At 35.7% G+C, this 16,443-nt stretch overlaps 1 protein-coding gene across 2 annotated transcripts in view; it reads left to right on the forward strand.

Annotated features, from left to right (window-relative positions):
• LOC124721452 (monocarboxylate transporter 3-like) overlaps nucleotides 1-15,545 on the forward strand; it is a 430,925-nt gene extending 415,380 nt beyond the window's left edge. For both annotated transcript variants that reach the window (XM_047246436.1, XM_047246437.1), the window contains exons 8-9: nucleotides 7,078-7,300; nucleotides 13,158-15,545. In XM_047246436.1, the coding sequence (XP_047102392.1) occupies nucleotides 7,078-7,300; nucleotides 13,158-13,543 (609 nt within the window). In that variant the 3' untranslated portion in view covers nucleotides 13,544-15,545. The remainder of the gene's footprint in view (nucleotides 1-7,077; nucleotides 7,301-13,157) is intronic.
• Nucleotides 15,546-16,443: the final 898 nt, after the last annotated feature.

Here is a 16,443-nt window from a genome sequence, read left to right on the forward strand (position 1 = left end):
GTTTGTCTCATTCAAGGCAGAGGGTAAATGTTGAGGCTGGAGTGGACAGGTGGCTTCTGGCTTCTCCTTCAGCAGGGTCCATGTAGTCACATGGGGACAGGAGTTTGGTAGTTAATGTGAGTTCCATTGTTAGGCAAATTACGGAACCCCTTAGGGAAGTAACCTCTAGAGCTGGAAATAAGTCGAATGAGTGCTTTGCATGTCTGCCAGGGGGCCTCATCCAAAATGAGTCATCTGCACTTTCAAAGTGCAAGTAGAGCTCAAAATTTGCAATTTCAGACTCAGAGTTGATTAGAATCCTTTGGCTTTGATCCAAGTGGAGGGTCTCACCCAAAGGCTCCATTGATTCTCTGTTGGTCTTGCCTGCACACTTCAGGACCTGTATTATTAGATGGAGAATTGTAGGACTACCCTTGATATGTCAGGGGTGCAAAACACAAAGAATGCAGCTACTTGGGTAGCAGAGCACTTTTGAAGTGCACAGGAGAGTTTCTCTGTCTAGCCAGTTGTTGAGGCCCTCTGATGAACACTTGCCAGTCAACATGCAGGGAGTAAAATCAGACCGTGTCAAAGTAAAGATACTCTAAAATATTTACTGAAGTGTGAAACATATATAAAAAAGACAGAGTCTACAAAATTACAGACCAGTATCCTTTTTGCCTTGGAGGTATTGAACATATTCTGAATTCCAATATAACAAATTTGCTTGAGATGGAAAAGCTTCTGTCCACATATCAGCAGGGATTTAGAAAGCATTACTCATGCAAAACTCATTTTATCATTTTCTCACATAATTTCCTGTGAGCTGTGGACTAAGGGCAACTCCTCGATTTCTGGAAAGCATTTGACATGGTGACCCACTACAGACTGTTAAAAAAGAATCTGAGAATAAAGTTAGGTTCCCATATATGTGATTGGCTCAAAGACGCCGTAAGTAGTAGGACTCAGTGAGTTAACCTGTATTATGATATATTTTTTTGTTAATGTGCTATGTGACACACTCATATTAATTAAATAACTCCTCAAGAGTTCAGACTTATTCTGCACCTGCACTGACAGTATCAGATTTTTCTGTCAGGTGCATATATATTGGTCTATGTGCAGTGTCTCTTCTTTGGAACTTTAAATTCAGAATATGACCCAAGACAGAATGTCCCTGTAAAAGAAGTTTTCCTTTGAGTGTCATTTATGCAGGATTGTGCACAAACTCATTTATTGAGCTGTTGGAACAGAAGAGAAAACATATAAATTTGTAGGTGAAACCTTAATATTTCAATGACCATGGAGTGGTTTGTTAAGGGGTCTGTTTGAGTTAGATGGAAAGCGTGCTCAGATAGTGAAAGCAGTTAAGATGATTGTTCGTGTAAAGTAGGATATCTCGGTTTGAGTCCTGGTCTGGCACAAATTTTCTCTTGCCTCCAATTAACTAATTACAATGCCTAGTTGTGACTGAGGTCTGAGTTTCTCTTGTCATGTGCAAATATGGCTGCTGAATCAAAAAATGGTGTCTGTCCCTTCTGATATGTCCAAGGACAATGGACATGTCCAAAAAATGCCAGCACTCATACAATAATATATATGCACCTGATGGCGAATACGGATACCTTCAGTGCAGAAGCACACTATGTATGAACACTTGCGGGAATCAGGTGAAGCTATGAGCAATGGGAATAATGGACAATGGACACTACATGTATAGTGTGCTGCAAGCTGAGAATTGGGGTTGGGTCGGTATTTGATTGATTTTATTTTATTTTGTCTTCCATAGGTCCAACTGTGTTGGGTTCACAAGGATGTGGAACGAGTCACTTTTTTACAAATACAGTATGATAATCTTATAGTATATACAGACATTTGAGTACATAATTATATAAAAATTTATACAGTAAATTCTTTGAGCAGCAATACAGAAAAAAGAAAATACATATTTCCATAGAATCGTTAAAGCACTACAGAAAACAGATACAGAGCACACACAGATACAGAGCTCAAGTTAAATAACATTCTTAGTAGCATTATGTCAGCTTGTACTATATAATATTAAAATTTTACAATTTATTTAGTTAAAAATTCATCTAGACTGTAAAAAGCTTTTTCTAGCAGAAATATTTATAATGCTTTCCTAAACTTACTCTTGTTATGAATCTCTGTCTTTATTCCAGGAGGAAGAGCATTGAAGAGTTTTGCTCCAGTGTAGCGGACACCCTTTTGCGTCAAGCTCAAACTTCTAATGCTCGTGATAATTACTGTTTGGTTGAAATATTTCTATATTTTTACAGACAAAACACATGAGAGAAAAAGTATATTGGCATGTAGTTGTGTATATTTTAAGTTTTTGAAAGTTATTTCTACACAAGTCTCTTGGACACAATCCACATATAATTCTTAAAGCTCACTTCTGTGCAAAGAACACTTTCCTTGCTAATGGCTGGTTGCCCTAAAAAATAATGCCGTATTCAACGAGTGAGTGAAAATAGCCACAGTATGCCACTTTTCCAGTGTTAGGTTCAACATATGTAGAGACAACACATAGAGCATATGTAGCAGAGCTAAACCTCTTACAGAGATCTATAATACGTGAAGACCAGTTCATTTTCTTGTCAATGTGCACTCCAAAAATTTTGTTGTTTCCATTCTTTATATTAGCTGATTTCCACATGCCATACTTATCTCTCTCTCTTTTTCTGTTTTTGTACAGAACTGAATACAGCTGGTCTTACTGGAATTTAATGAGAGACCATTCACCTTGAACCAAGTAACCACATATGAAAGTATGTGATTACTGAGTTCCTCAAGATTACTATCCGTTCTACTGCTCATAAAAATTGTGGTATCATCTGCAAATAATGTAAACTTACATGTCAGGCTTGTACATGATGGTAGATCATTTATAAAAACCAGGAATAATAGGGGCCCTGAGACACTCCACATGTAATGGAACTAGGGTCAGAATGTGAGGAAACATCACATACTCCACCTGAGCTATTCAAGACAACCTTTTGTTTTCTGTCTTGGAATGTAGCCAATTGCCTGCAACACCACATATTCCTACTAATTTTGCTTTTTGCAAGAGAATCTGGTGATCAACACAATCAAATGCTTTGGATAAATTACAGAAGATACCAAGTGCTAGCATTTTTTCATTAAGGGTTTCTAGGACTTCATTTGCAAGTGCATAGACTGCGTCTTCTGTTGAACGGCCCTTTTGAAAGCCAAATTGGCTCTTGCTGAGAACTCCATTCTTTGTGAGATGATCAGTAATTCTTACATCTATTGGCTTTTCTAAAATTTTGGAGAAAACTGTCAGCAAATAGATAGGTCGATAGTTAGTTAGTTCAGCTTTATCGCCATTTTTGTACAGAGGCTTCACAATGGCATACTTAAGTCTACTGGGAACAACACCTTTCTGAAGGGAAGCATTGAAAATATGACAGAGACTGTCCCATATCCACACACAAGAATATTTATTTATTTTTATTTATTTATTTATTCATCCGTGGAACAATAAATATTGTATGGATGCCGTAAGATTACAACACATGAGCACACAGTTAAACAGGTTTCTCATATTTTGTGTAGTTTTTATAACTAGTCATACACATATTTATAATTACATAATATTTTGGTGATAATGTCATATGTTGCTAATAATCTACATCTATGTTAAATATTCTTTTACAGTATAACAACTTTTACTTACTAAAAAGGTTTTAAGCTTTTGTCTGAAAGTGAGGGGCTCATTTGTTTCTTTAATTTCTTGTGGTAATTTGTTATACAGTTTTATCCCATTATAAAATATACTTTTTTGCGTCTTTGCCTTGTTCTTTCTATCTAGATGGAGGTGGTGACAAGCTCTTGTTTCGTGGTCATGTATTAGGCTGTTTGTGTTGTGCATGTTGAGATTTTTCTTAATGAACATTATGTTCTGAAAGATATACTCACAAGAAACAGTTAGAATTCCTAGCTTTCTAAATAATTCTAGACAGTGGGCCCTGTTGTTGCTATTTGCTATTATCCTTATGGCTCTTTTTTGTACTTTGAACACAGTTTGTATGTTACTGGCACTTGTTCCCCAAAACATGATCCCATAGCTGAGGACTGAGTGTAGATATCCGTAATATGTTATTTTAAGACGGGTATTATTGCATACCGGTGCAAGGATTCTAAGAGCATACCATGCTGTGGATAATTTCTTTGCCAAAATGTTGACATGGTTTGTCCATTTCAGTTGTCTGTCTACATTCATCCCTAAGAATTTGGTACTTGTTACACATTCCAATTCATTATTATTAACTTTTATTCTAGTGGCATTGTGTTTTTTGTTCAATTGGAAGTTAATATAGTTAGTTTTCTTTACATTTAGGGTTACTTTATTTTTTAATGACCAGTTGTGGACATCATTGAGAGCCTCGTTTGCTCTTTCTGACAGTTGTGTTGGATTTTCACCTGTCATTACTATGTTGCTGTCATCAGCAAAAAGTATTTTTTCGCCATGTCTGATACTTTGTGGGAAGTCGTTAATGTATATAAGAAACATTATTGGGCCTAATACACTTCCCTGTGGGACGCCTATATTCACATTTTCTGGGTCAGACAGGTGTTTTATAAGGGAATTGTTTGAAACTTGTGATATCTCAACTCGTTGAACTCTGTTTTCCAAGTATGATTTGAACCACTTCTTTGTCACACCTCTTATTCCTACTTGCCCTAATTTATGAAGTAAGATTTTGTGGTCAACTGTATCAAAGGCCTTGGTCAAGTCTAAAAAGATACCACTTACATTTTCACCTTTGTCCAGTGCTTCTAAAATTACTTTAGTGAACTGTGCTATAGCATATTGTGTGCCTTTTCCGGGCCTAAAACCAAATTGGTCATTGGAAAGAAGATTATATTTATTCAGGTAATTTAGCAGTCTCTTTTTGACTAGTATTTCTATTATTTTAGAAATGATAGACAGTATAGAGATCGGCCTGTAGTTCTCTACATTTTCCACATCTCCGTTTTTAAGGATAGGTATAACTTTTGCTTGTTTTAGGTACTCCGGAAAGTATCCAGATTCGAAAGATTCATTAATTATGTCTGTTAATGGGCCCTTCATGGAGTCTATACAATCTTTAATTACACAGACTGGGATTTCATCGTAATTTCAATAAATTACTAGATATATTATCAACCCCTGCAGAGTTCTTACTTTTTAGAGACATGATGATTTTTTGAATTTCTTCTACAGTGACAGGATTAAGGTGCATTTCTGAAATTGTGTTTGAATATACTGCTTGACAAAGAGTTACAGCTTCATCAACATTGCGCTTCCAACCAATCTGTTGAGTTACTGATAAGAAGTGTTTATTAAAAATCTCAGCCACACTTTTGGGGTTATCTACTAGGGTACCTTCATATCTCATTTTATTTACATCTTCTTTGCTTGTTGTATCTCATCCTGTTTCTTTTTTTAAAATGTTCTAAATTGTTTTTATTTTATTGTTACACTTATCTATTTTCTTCTCATAATAAAGGGCTTTTGATTTCTGTATTAGTTTCTTTAAAATTTTACAGTATAATCTATAGTGTTCCCATTTTTCTACATCTTTACATAATCTTATTGCAGCATAAGTTTCCCTTTTGGTTTTACATTACTGTTTTATACCTTTTGTAATCCAAGGCTTACTTACAGAATTGGAAGCACTGTTTCTGACCCATTTCTTGGGAAATATTTCTTTAAAAAGAGCACAGAATTCATTTATAAAACAGTTAAATTTAGTATCAAAATTATCATGGCTACATACTAAAGACCAATCCATTTGATGCGACCTATGGTTGAAAGTTTCTTTTGTCTTTTCATTCATTACTCTTATGAATTTCCATTGAGGAAATTGTTTTTTGAACAGATTAACATCATAAAGAATGAGAATTTGTTCGTCATGATTTGAAAGCCCACTTATAACCTGCCTGACAGTATAATCCTGATGTCTGCTCACATCTAAAAAAATGTTGTCTATCAGAGTTTGGGACTCTGATGTAATTCTTGTTGGGAAGTTTATTACTGATATCAGATTATGTAAGGTCATCACAATCTCAAAGTCAATTTTATTCTAATTTTCTCTCATAAAGTTTATACTGAAATCACCTAAAAGTACAATAACCTTTGATTTTGAAACTATCCCTGACAGAAGGAGTGCAATGAAATGTAGAAAAGTTTTTATGTCACCTGAAGGAGCCCTGTAGACAGCCAACACTATTATTGTGTAGAATTTAGTTATTATTTCTGTTGCACATGCCTAAAATTTTTGTTCCACACAATATTTCTTGATATCTATAGCTTCGTATGCTACACTATCCTTAACATAAATTGCTACTCCACCTTTGTCTTTACTTTCCCTACAGTAGTATGTTACTAAACTATAACTTACTATAGATGACAAGTAACATGGTGCTCAGTTAAGCACAAAATCTGAGCATTATTTGTACTATCCTTTTCATTAATGTTAATAAGAAGTTAATCTGTTTTGTTTGAGAGGCCCTTATATTTTGATGAAAGAACGAGATGCCTTCCTCTGGCTTTTTCATTCTATTACTGCTGTTACCTGACTGAGAATCCACTGGAGTCTGTCTTGAGACAGGAGGGAGGAGACACTTGACACTACCTACTGTTGTCCCTTCTTTTTCTTCAGGCCCGCGTGAGTTGTTCCCATCACAATGGCAGTTAAGACAAAAGGTCTCATAAATTGGGATATCTGGGTTTGAGATACAGTCCAGGACACATTTTTGTTGTCACTATTTGATTTATTTCAATGCCAAATTGTGGCTGAGGCCTGATGTGCTCTTACTTTATTAGTAATATTTATTCTTCAGGTTCTTAAGTGGCCTTACATGACAGCTCATCCATTATAGAAAACCAAAAATGGCAAATCTGTCTCAAAATGTAAATTACTACCCACCAAAGAAAAATATTTCTCAAATTCATTATTTTGTTTATAATTCCTATTTTAGCTGTAAAACTCCTGTGCAAAACTTAACTGCAAACTCAATATTACCAACTGTTTCATATTCACGTATTCCTTTTTCTTCTTTTTCCAGGGAACTGATTCCAACTCAGCATCATTTCTCTTGTCAATTATTGGTATTACTAACACCGTGGGGAGAGTGGCATGTGGCTATCTAGCTGATTTTCCTTGGATGGACTCTTTGCTGCTGAATAATATTTGCCTTGTTGTATGCACATTTGCTGTTGCTGCCACACCTTTCTGTCATACCTATGCAGCATATGTTGCAATGGCAATATTTTTTGGTCTTGCTGTCTGTAAGTATTAGCATTGAAAGACTACTAAAATGATTATTACTTCTATTGTTAATTATAAAAAATATTTATCTTGTTATATTTAATACAGATACAGGCAAACTGTAACACTCAAAATGCATCATTTACATGAAACAAACCCTGGAAGGTGAAGCTAAGGAAATACAGTGAAAAATACCATGAACCATATAAGTGTTGTAACTGAGGAAAAGGAAAGAAATATTCATGACATAATCTATATTCAAAACTGTAAAAATAAAAGAAAAATGAATGGTTCACACATAAATATTGACAGTCAGAAATATAATTGTAAAAAATGGTTAAAAATGAAAAAGTGTCTGACACACAGAAAGATACTGAAATAAAAAGACAGCAGTCACAGGGTGAAAGCAAAGCAAGCATGACAAAGTGCAAGACAAAGTTTGGAAATAGCTTGGGAAAGTTGGAGAGGATAGAGAAAGATTAAGGTCAAAATAAATGCATGACAAAATGTAGACACGGGAGAAAAGAGTATGAAATGATAAGAAAGTCAAGCATCATTTGAACAAACATTTGTCACACAGAAAATAATGAAAACAGCAAAAAAATATTCTTAATATATCAGTGGGATACATTTAATGAGTCATACAGATATCCTGACCTACATCAATAATGAGGGCGTCTGACTCTTGATCTGGCCAGCAGATTCTCAAGGTGTCTTATCTATTGATAATATCTGGTGGTGGGTTGCCAAGAGACAGACTAGCCAGCCAATATAATTGATGAACACTGGCAGTGATTTAAAACAGCACGGAGTGACATACCCATATTTCACTTTGACACAGTGCCCATGATGCTCACCTGGATCAGATTCATTGTTGCTGGCAATGGTGTCAGTTCTGTGCACTAATTTTTTGATCCTTTATACTCCCAGATCACCTACACATTTAATCATGTATTTTTTCTAATATTCTGTTTATAAACAATAAGTAAAATTTTGTTATACATTATCTTTCTCAGTGTTGCACTTTTAATAACTAGCAACTTAGTGTTAACAACTCTCCATCAGACATGTTTATATGCAGATCATGCTCAGTTTTCTCTGCCATAGCATAATGGAGATTTTCTATAATTTATCATTATGACACCACTTGGGCAACTTGATGCATATCGAGGATTTATTTGCCAAGAGTGTGTATTGTGTAGTGTCAATTCATGTTGCTGCTCTTGCTGCTGTTTTGGCTGCTGCTACCACTGCTACTGATGCTGCTACCAATTCTGCTGCTGATAATTGCATATTAAATGTTTTATTGTTGAGAAAAGTATTTTTTTCCAAGGTCCCTGCACTTGTGTATATCGGTGCTGAAACAGGCTAAAATTCATCCTATTGTCTGTCCTATGGAAAAACAATTCATACAAGCTTGATGATGATGATGAGCGTTTGGCGTCATTGGCCGGGAGGCCCCTCGCGGGGCAGGTCCGGCCGCCATATCGCAGGTCTTATTACAGTCGGCGCCACATTGGGCGACCTGCACGCCGGATGGGGATGAAATGATGATGAACACAACACAACACCCAGTCCCTGAGCGGAGAAAATCTCCGACCCAGCCGGGAATCGAACCCGGGCCCAGAGGACGGCAATCCGTCACGCTGACCACTCAGCTACTGGGGCGGACACAAGCTTGATGACCATCTGAAACACACTTCTTAAGTCTGTGACAGCGACACCCATCTGCTAAGTATAGGTGCATGGAAGAACTAATAACGAAAATTACCTCGAGCAATTAAACAGAGAATCGACTCGTGGAGATAACATCTTGGACCTACTGATAACAAACACACCCGAAATTTTCGACTCTGTATGTGCAGAACAGGGAATCAGTGATCATAAGGCCATTGCAGCATCCCTGAATATCGAAGTTAATAGGAATATAAAAAAAGGGAGGAAGGTTTATCTGTTTAGCAAGAGTAATAGAAGGCAGATTTCAGACTACCTAACACATCAAAACGAAAATTTCTGTTCCGACACTGACAATGTTGAGTGTTTATGGAAAAAGTTCAAGGCAATCGTAAAATGCGTTTTAGACAGGTAAGTGCTGAGTAAAACTGTGAGGGATGGGAAAAAAACCCACCGTGGTACAACAAAAAAGTTAGAAAACTACTGCGAAAGCAAAGAGAGCTTCACTCCAAGTTTAAACGCAACCAAAACCTCTCAGACAAACAGAAGCTAAACAATGTCAAAGTTAGCATAAGGAGGGCTATGCGTGAAGTGTTCAGTGAATTCCAAAGTAAAATTCTATGTACCGACTTGACAGAAAATCCTAGGAAGTTCTGGTCTTATGTTAAATTAGTAAGTGGCTCGAAACAGCATATCCAGACACTCCGGGATGATGAAGGCATTGAAACAGAGGATGACACCCGTAAAGCTGAAATACTAAACCTTTTTCCAAAGCTGTTTCACAGAGGAAGACCGCATGGAAGTTCCCTCTCTAAATCCTCGCACAATCGAAAAAATGGCTGACATCGAAATAAGTGTCCAAGGAGTAGAAAAGCAACTGGAATCACTCAACAGAGGAAAGTCCACTGGACCTGACGGGATACCAATTCGATTCTACACACAGTACGTGAAAGAACTTGTCCCCCTTCTAACAGCCGTGTACCGCAAGTCTCTAGAGGAACGGAAGGTTCCAAATGATTGGAAAAGAGCACAGGTAGTCCCAGTCTTCAAGAATGGTTGTCGAGCAGATGTGCAAAACCATAGACCTACATCTCTGACGTCGATCTGTTGTAGAATTTTAGAACATGTTTTTTGCTCGAGTATCATGTCGTTTTTGGAAACCCAGAATCTACTATGTAGGAATCAACATGGATTCTGGAAACACCGATCGTGTGGGACCCAACTCGCTTTATTTGTTCATGAGACCCAGAAAATATTAGATACAGGCTCCCAGGTAGATGCTATTTTTCTTGACTTCCTGAAGGCATTCGATACAGTTCCGCACTGTCGCCTGATAAACGAAAGTAAGAGCCTACGGAATATCAGACCAGCTGTGTGGCTGGATTGAAGAGTTTTTAGCAAACAGAACACAGCATGTTGTTATCAATGGAGAGACGTCTACAGACGTTAAAGTAACATCTGGCGTGCCACAGGGGAGTGTTATGGGACCATTGCTTTTCACAATATATATAAATGACCTAGTAGATAGTGTCAGAAGTTCCATGTGGCTTTTCGCGGATGATGCTGTAGTATACAGAGAAGTTGCAGCATTAGAAAATTGTAGCTAAATGCAGGAAGATCTGCAGCGGATAGGCACTTGGTGCAGGGAGTGGCAACTGACCCTTAACATAGACAAATGTAATATATTGCGAATACATAGAAAGAAGGATCCTTTATTGTATGATTACATGATAGCGGAACAAACACTGGTAGCAGTTACTTCTGTAAAATATCTGGGAGTATGTGTGCGGAACGATTTGAAGTGGAATGATCATATAAAATTAATTGTTGGTAAGGCGGGTACTGGGTTGAGATTCATTGGGAGAGTCCTTAGAAAATGTAGTCCATCAACAAAGGAGGTGGCTTACAAAACACTCGTTCGACCTAAACTTGAGTATTGCTCATCAGTGTGGGATCCGTACCAGATCGGGTTGACGGAGGAGATAGAGAAGATCTAAATAAGAGTGGCGCATTTCGTCACAGCGTTATTTGGTAACCGTGATAGCGCTATGGAGATGTTTAACAAACTCAAGTGGCAGACTCTGCAAGAGAGGTGGTCTGCATCGTGGTGTAGCTTGCTCGCCAGGTTTCGAGAGGGTGCGTTTCTGGATGAGGTATCGAATATATTGCTTCCCCCTGCTTATACCTCCCAAGGAGATCACGAATGTAAAATTAGAGAGATTAGAGCGCGCACGGAGGCTTTCAGACAGTCGTTCTTCCCACGAACCATACGTGACTGGAACAGGAAAGGGAGGTAATTACAGTGGCACGTAAAGTGCCCTCTGCCACACACCATTGGGTGGCTTGTGGAGTATAAATGTAGATGTAGATGTAGATGAAACCTAAACTGGCAAAGAAACATCAAAGAAGATGACATGGTTGGAGACGCAGGATTCAGATGGTTCAAATAACCATGAGTGATGCAGATTTATGTTTTTCAGTCTTTCCCTGTGAAATATATAACTCACTGTGCTGTGCTGTTACAGTTCCACATAAATAAATAGATAAATAAATATGTACTTCGGTGGAGGTGTTTGATAAGAAACATTGGGAAATTATGAAAAAACAGTTACAAAAGTTGCAACAGTAGTTTTGCTGTAGCATCACACTGATTCACCTAGAGTATTAAGAACTGTATAAATAACTCCTGCTTAATAAGAAGAAAAACCGTCCAACAGAGAAATTACATATGTTTCCTGTTAATAACAATCAACCTAATCAACTATATAGGGCGTTTCACAATTCCTGTTACCAGCTTTTAGAGGTTGTAGAGGGGAGTTATTAGATAAAGTTTAGATGAGGATCCCATCTCCTTAAATGTACAGGTTGAATATAAGATAAATTTAAAGTTAGTATCTCTTTCAACACTCCTACTTACACACTACACACACAAACTGAGAAAAGGATACTGCCGTCAGTCCCTGTTGTAATTATGACATCTCTCAACATTTTCATCTGACTATAATGGTAGCTGGTATGTTTGCAGCTAGGAAGGTTGACTGCAGTGCTCCATATATGTGCTGCACTCTCAAATTTTAAAGGATGTCATTCATCAGCCAGAAACAGATCTAATGATGAGGATTCAAAACATTACCTACTCCACAGGCTCATTGTGTCTGCTGTGTGTGTACTGTGAAATGGGAGATTTGAATGTTAACTGAATTTCAAACTTATTTTACATCAAAACAGCACATTTCTGGAAATGAGTTCCTTATCAAAACTTTCTCCACTGCTTCCCCTCTACAACTCATAGAAGTGATAAGTAGGCTTGTGAAACACCCTGTATATTTTATGTAATACCAGAAAATCATACCAAGTGAGTTGATGCCACTACTTAATTAACGCATTACAAAAATTACACATAGAAAATACACCCCACATAAAAGACAAAAGGAACTGTTTGACTGTCACAAAAGTGTGAATGCCAAAGCCAACTAATTTTTATTTCTGAACAGAAAATGCAGTATCCGAGGAAACATAAGTAGACAGTATTACATAAAATTCTGACTAATGAAAAGTAACAAAATAAATGTTTATTTTATATGTAATATACGTCTGGTTATCATATCATTTTACTTTCTTTAATGCTACAACTAGTCTGGCCAGTTGCCTTCTGCTGGGCCCAAATCAACATTTCTGTTCTTTTTCTTTTCAAATACTAAAGTAAAATAACAAGTAAGATGCTGTGTCTTAATTGACCTAAAGAGAGATTAACAGGACTCTTAAATCAAAATGGTAATAATAATAATGATAATAATAATAATAATAACTGGTAAAAATATAATAATGATTGTAAATCTACACGTGTCACATTTTACTACTAAGAATTAAATACATAGTGGTATCTGCAGAACCTTCGTGTGATTAATGAGTAGACAAACAACTGTCAGTTCCTGTTCAGCCTATGTGATTTAATTTTATCTAATCTTACACAGAATGTTTGGTGCTGCTTGTCACCATATCAAATTAGAATTTGTTTTGTTACAAATATTATTTGATTCTCTTAAAAATGAGGGATACACATACTAATAATGTGTGGAAAACACTAGTCAGATATATTTATATAAGCTCTCTCATGAAAGCTGATAGTCATAAAGACATTTATCAAAAATTTCTCATATGTATATTACAGATTAAGTTAACAACTTTGTTCTTCATTTCCAGCTGGCTACATATCTCTCACATCCATCATCCTTGTTGATCTTCTGGGGCTTGATAAGCTCACAAACGCTTTTGGCCTTTTGATTTTGTTCAGAGGTGGTGCAGCAATTGTAGGGTCACCACTAGCAGGAGCTGTATATGATGCAACCAAGAGCTATGCCATACCTTTCTACATGGCCGCTGCATTCTTCCTTGTCTCAGCAGTGACCAGCTTCCTGGCACCATCACTGAAACGCTGCCTAGCATCACCTACTGCTCCACCTATCCCTGATGCACTTACTCCAATTAATGAGGATGTGGAAGAAGAAAATGAGCCAGATGTTGTGCCAGAAATTATTGAGACTGCTCCTTCTCCATCAGAAATAAAACAAATTGAGTCAGTATTGTGAAAAGACATTTAGTTTCCAATGTCACCAAAGATAATATTCACCTTAGTGAACAATTTATATGCACAACTTATAATATTTGTTGACTGACTGGACAGCACTCAAAAGAGGTCATGAAGTGAAAGTTTTACATGTATATCAAATAGGCTATTACAGTATTTAACGAACACCACATATAGCGGGTCTTTATACATTTTTATCCTATTTTTCAAAAAGTTGCCAAATTGAAAAGCATATTATTTTATGTAGTGTGCTGTGGTGCTCTGTGATTTTATAGTTGCTTAACAGTGAATAAACATACTAGTACAGCTTTTAGCTAAAAATATGAACCACAATGTTCTCTTTTGTATAACTTCAACTGTGCTGTCTTAGCTCATTATTGTGCCTCTACAACAAGATATGCAATCACACTAAGATTGCTGGATTTGTGCTTCTGTTTTCTGAATAAATTTTTGAAGTGATGCAATAATTTTGCACAAGACCGAAGTTTAATGTTACTAAATAATGTTGAGATAGAAGTAAAATATGCTTTATAGGAAGGACATATAACTATTTGTAGAAATGACTGTTTCCGTTGTTACTGTTCATGAAACATAAACATATATATAATGAAAATCCAGTGTTTTATTTTGATGCTTGTGGCAGAGCATATGTTATTGTTAAATGCTAACCACTGAGCTATGCATTTATATCAACAGAGGATGAAGTGCATGAGTTTGATATGTTCAGTACAAAAAACTGTTATGCACTGTATGTTTCTTGTGAACAATTACAATTTGTGGATCTTTAAAAAAGTAGATATTCACTGCAAATCATAATTCATTAGCAAGTAGTTTAAACTGTTGGTCACTAAACAGTCATTGTCAGTTTAGCATGAATGAAAGTAAACATAAAAGATATATTTACTTAACACAAGATGACAAGTAGTTAACTGCAGCCATTAATGTTGCATTCCTCATGAGCACATGATTTTCTTTGCATTGTTTGGATGGAGGTGTTGAAAGGTTCATTAGAAATATGTAAACTACAACCAGTCTCATATGTATTTTACTCAATAACTGTGATATGATTATGCATATGTTAATGCATGTGCATGTACATGGAAATATATGAATCAAAGAATAAGGTACATGTATAATAATTAAACACGTTTTACTGTGATGGTATAAAGTTCATTAATTATTTTCCAGTCAGCAATATAATGTGAATCGACAGAGTCTGTTAGATATAAGAAATACTTCTAGCTAAACTTCCTGAGTTACCATGCTAGAAGATTCAATGAATGGATAAGCCTGGTTTCAGTCTATCTTAGAAGCTGAGAAGTATATTCCACAATGTTCTATCCCTTCTCAGTATTCAGTCACTTAGAAATTTGCAGCTTGCTCTGAGAAGATAAAGGCTAAAATGTGAGCTGCACTAATTATCATGTCTATTTTCTTCGATAACTGTGATACAAGGATGTGTAAAATAAGAAATGCTTAGTAAAGTTGCACAGCTCTGAAGTTTCAAGTGAAGAAAGAAAAAAATGTTGTACTAAAATATTTTGTTACTTATAAGATTGGAGTTATACTAAAATGGACTATATAATTAAAGTGTTAACTCTAGAAATGTACATCACTGACTCAGAGTCACATTTCTGAATTAAAGTTATAAAATGTGTTTTATATCATGAAATCATATAGGTGTGTGGATGAGTATGACTGTACAGCAAAGTGTGTGTTTTTAAGAAAAATGTATGAAAATGTATGTTGTATTTAAGTATGAGCCAAATGTTAATGAGGTGCTTGATGCTGTCCGTTTTGTTTACTCGTATGTTACCTGTGTACATTGCATTAAATCCTGTTTTGAGGAACTCTTAACACTGCTCATTCATTGTATAAAGATTATTTTAGTACAAGATCATATTTTCATGAAACTGAAACTTAAAACATTTTTCAATTATCCATCAGTTACATAATAACATGCACGGTATTGTCAACAGAGAAATAAAAACAATTTTATTTTATTTTAATTGCTATGATATGATAGAGTTCCTGTAACTGTCAGAAAATATCCTGTTATTCATACTTGAACTCGAAAACATACATTATTTTGAAAGTAGTTTATATTCTTGCCAGAAATAAATTATGTTTCAAGATATTAACTCACACAAAATGAAGTAAATAGAGCTGGTTAGTGATTTCTGTCTTATATAAAACTACTTTCTGACTAAAATGAGCTCAACTACATTAAGGTATAGTCTGTAGTAATAATTTTACTATTACATTAAACACTAGTTTGCCATATATATTTTTTATTAATTCATAATCACTATTTGCAAATGTTAATACTGGTACACCAAATTATAAACAGTTTCTACTATTGTCTTATATTTTAAACATTGCAGCTTAAGTAACAGGTACAGTTCACACTGTTTCATATTTCAAGATATCACATCTCCTGCTCAGAGATAATTTAAAACTCGATATTATTTGTGTGACTATCCACACATATTTGTAAGCAAAAAAAATTTCCATTTTGTACTTGGTTTCCTCTACTTCTAAATCCTTCAATGATTTGTTATGCCAGAGATCATATAAAGTAGGCTGAATAAGACTATAAACATTATCACACTTTCTGTTAACGAAAATGCTTACTGTATATATTTTTAACTTAACCAGAACAGTATAAATATTAAGGTTCAGTGCTGCTGTGTCCATTGTAAGACTTTCATATTGGCATTTGTAAAGGGGAATCCACTTAACCATGTCTTCCATCTAAACTGAAAAAGACATGTCATCATCTTTTTTCTGATTAAAAAAGTAAAATATTAATAAGATGCAACCATCAAGAAATAAGATACATATATTCATCTTTTACTAAACCTCCTCTGACATTCTGGAATAATTCGGAAGTAATGGTTA

Source organism: Schistocerca piceifrons, chromosome X (genome assembly GCF_021461385.2).
Source record: "Schistocerca piceifrons isolate TAMUIC-IGC-003096 chromosome X, iqSchPice1.1, whole genome shotgun sequence".
Classification (NCBI taxonomy): Eukaryota; Metazoa; Arthropoda; class Insecta; order Orthoptera; family Acrididae; genus Schistocerca; species Schistocerca piceifrons.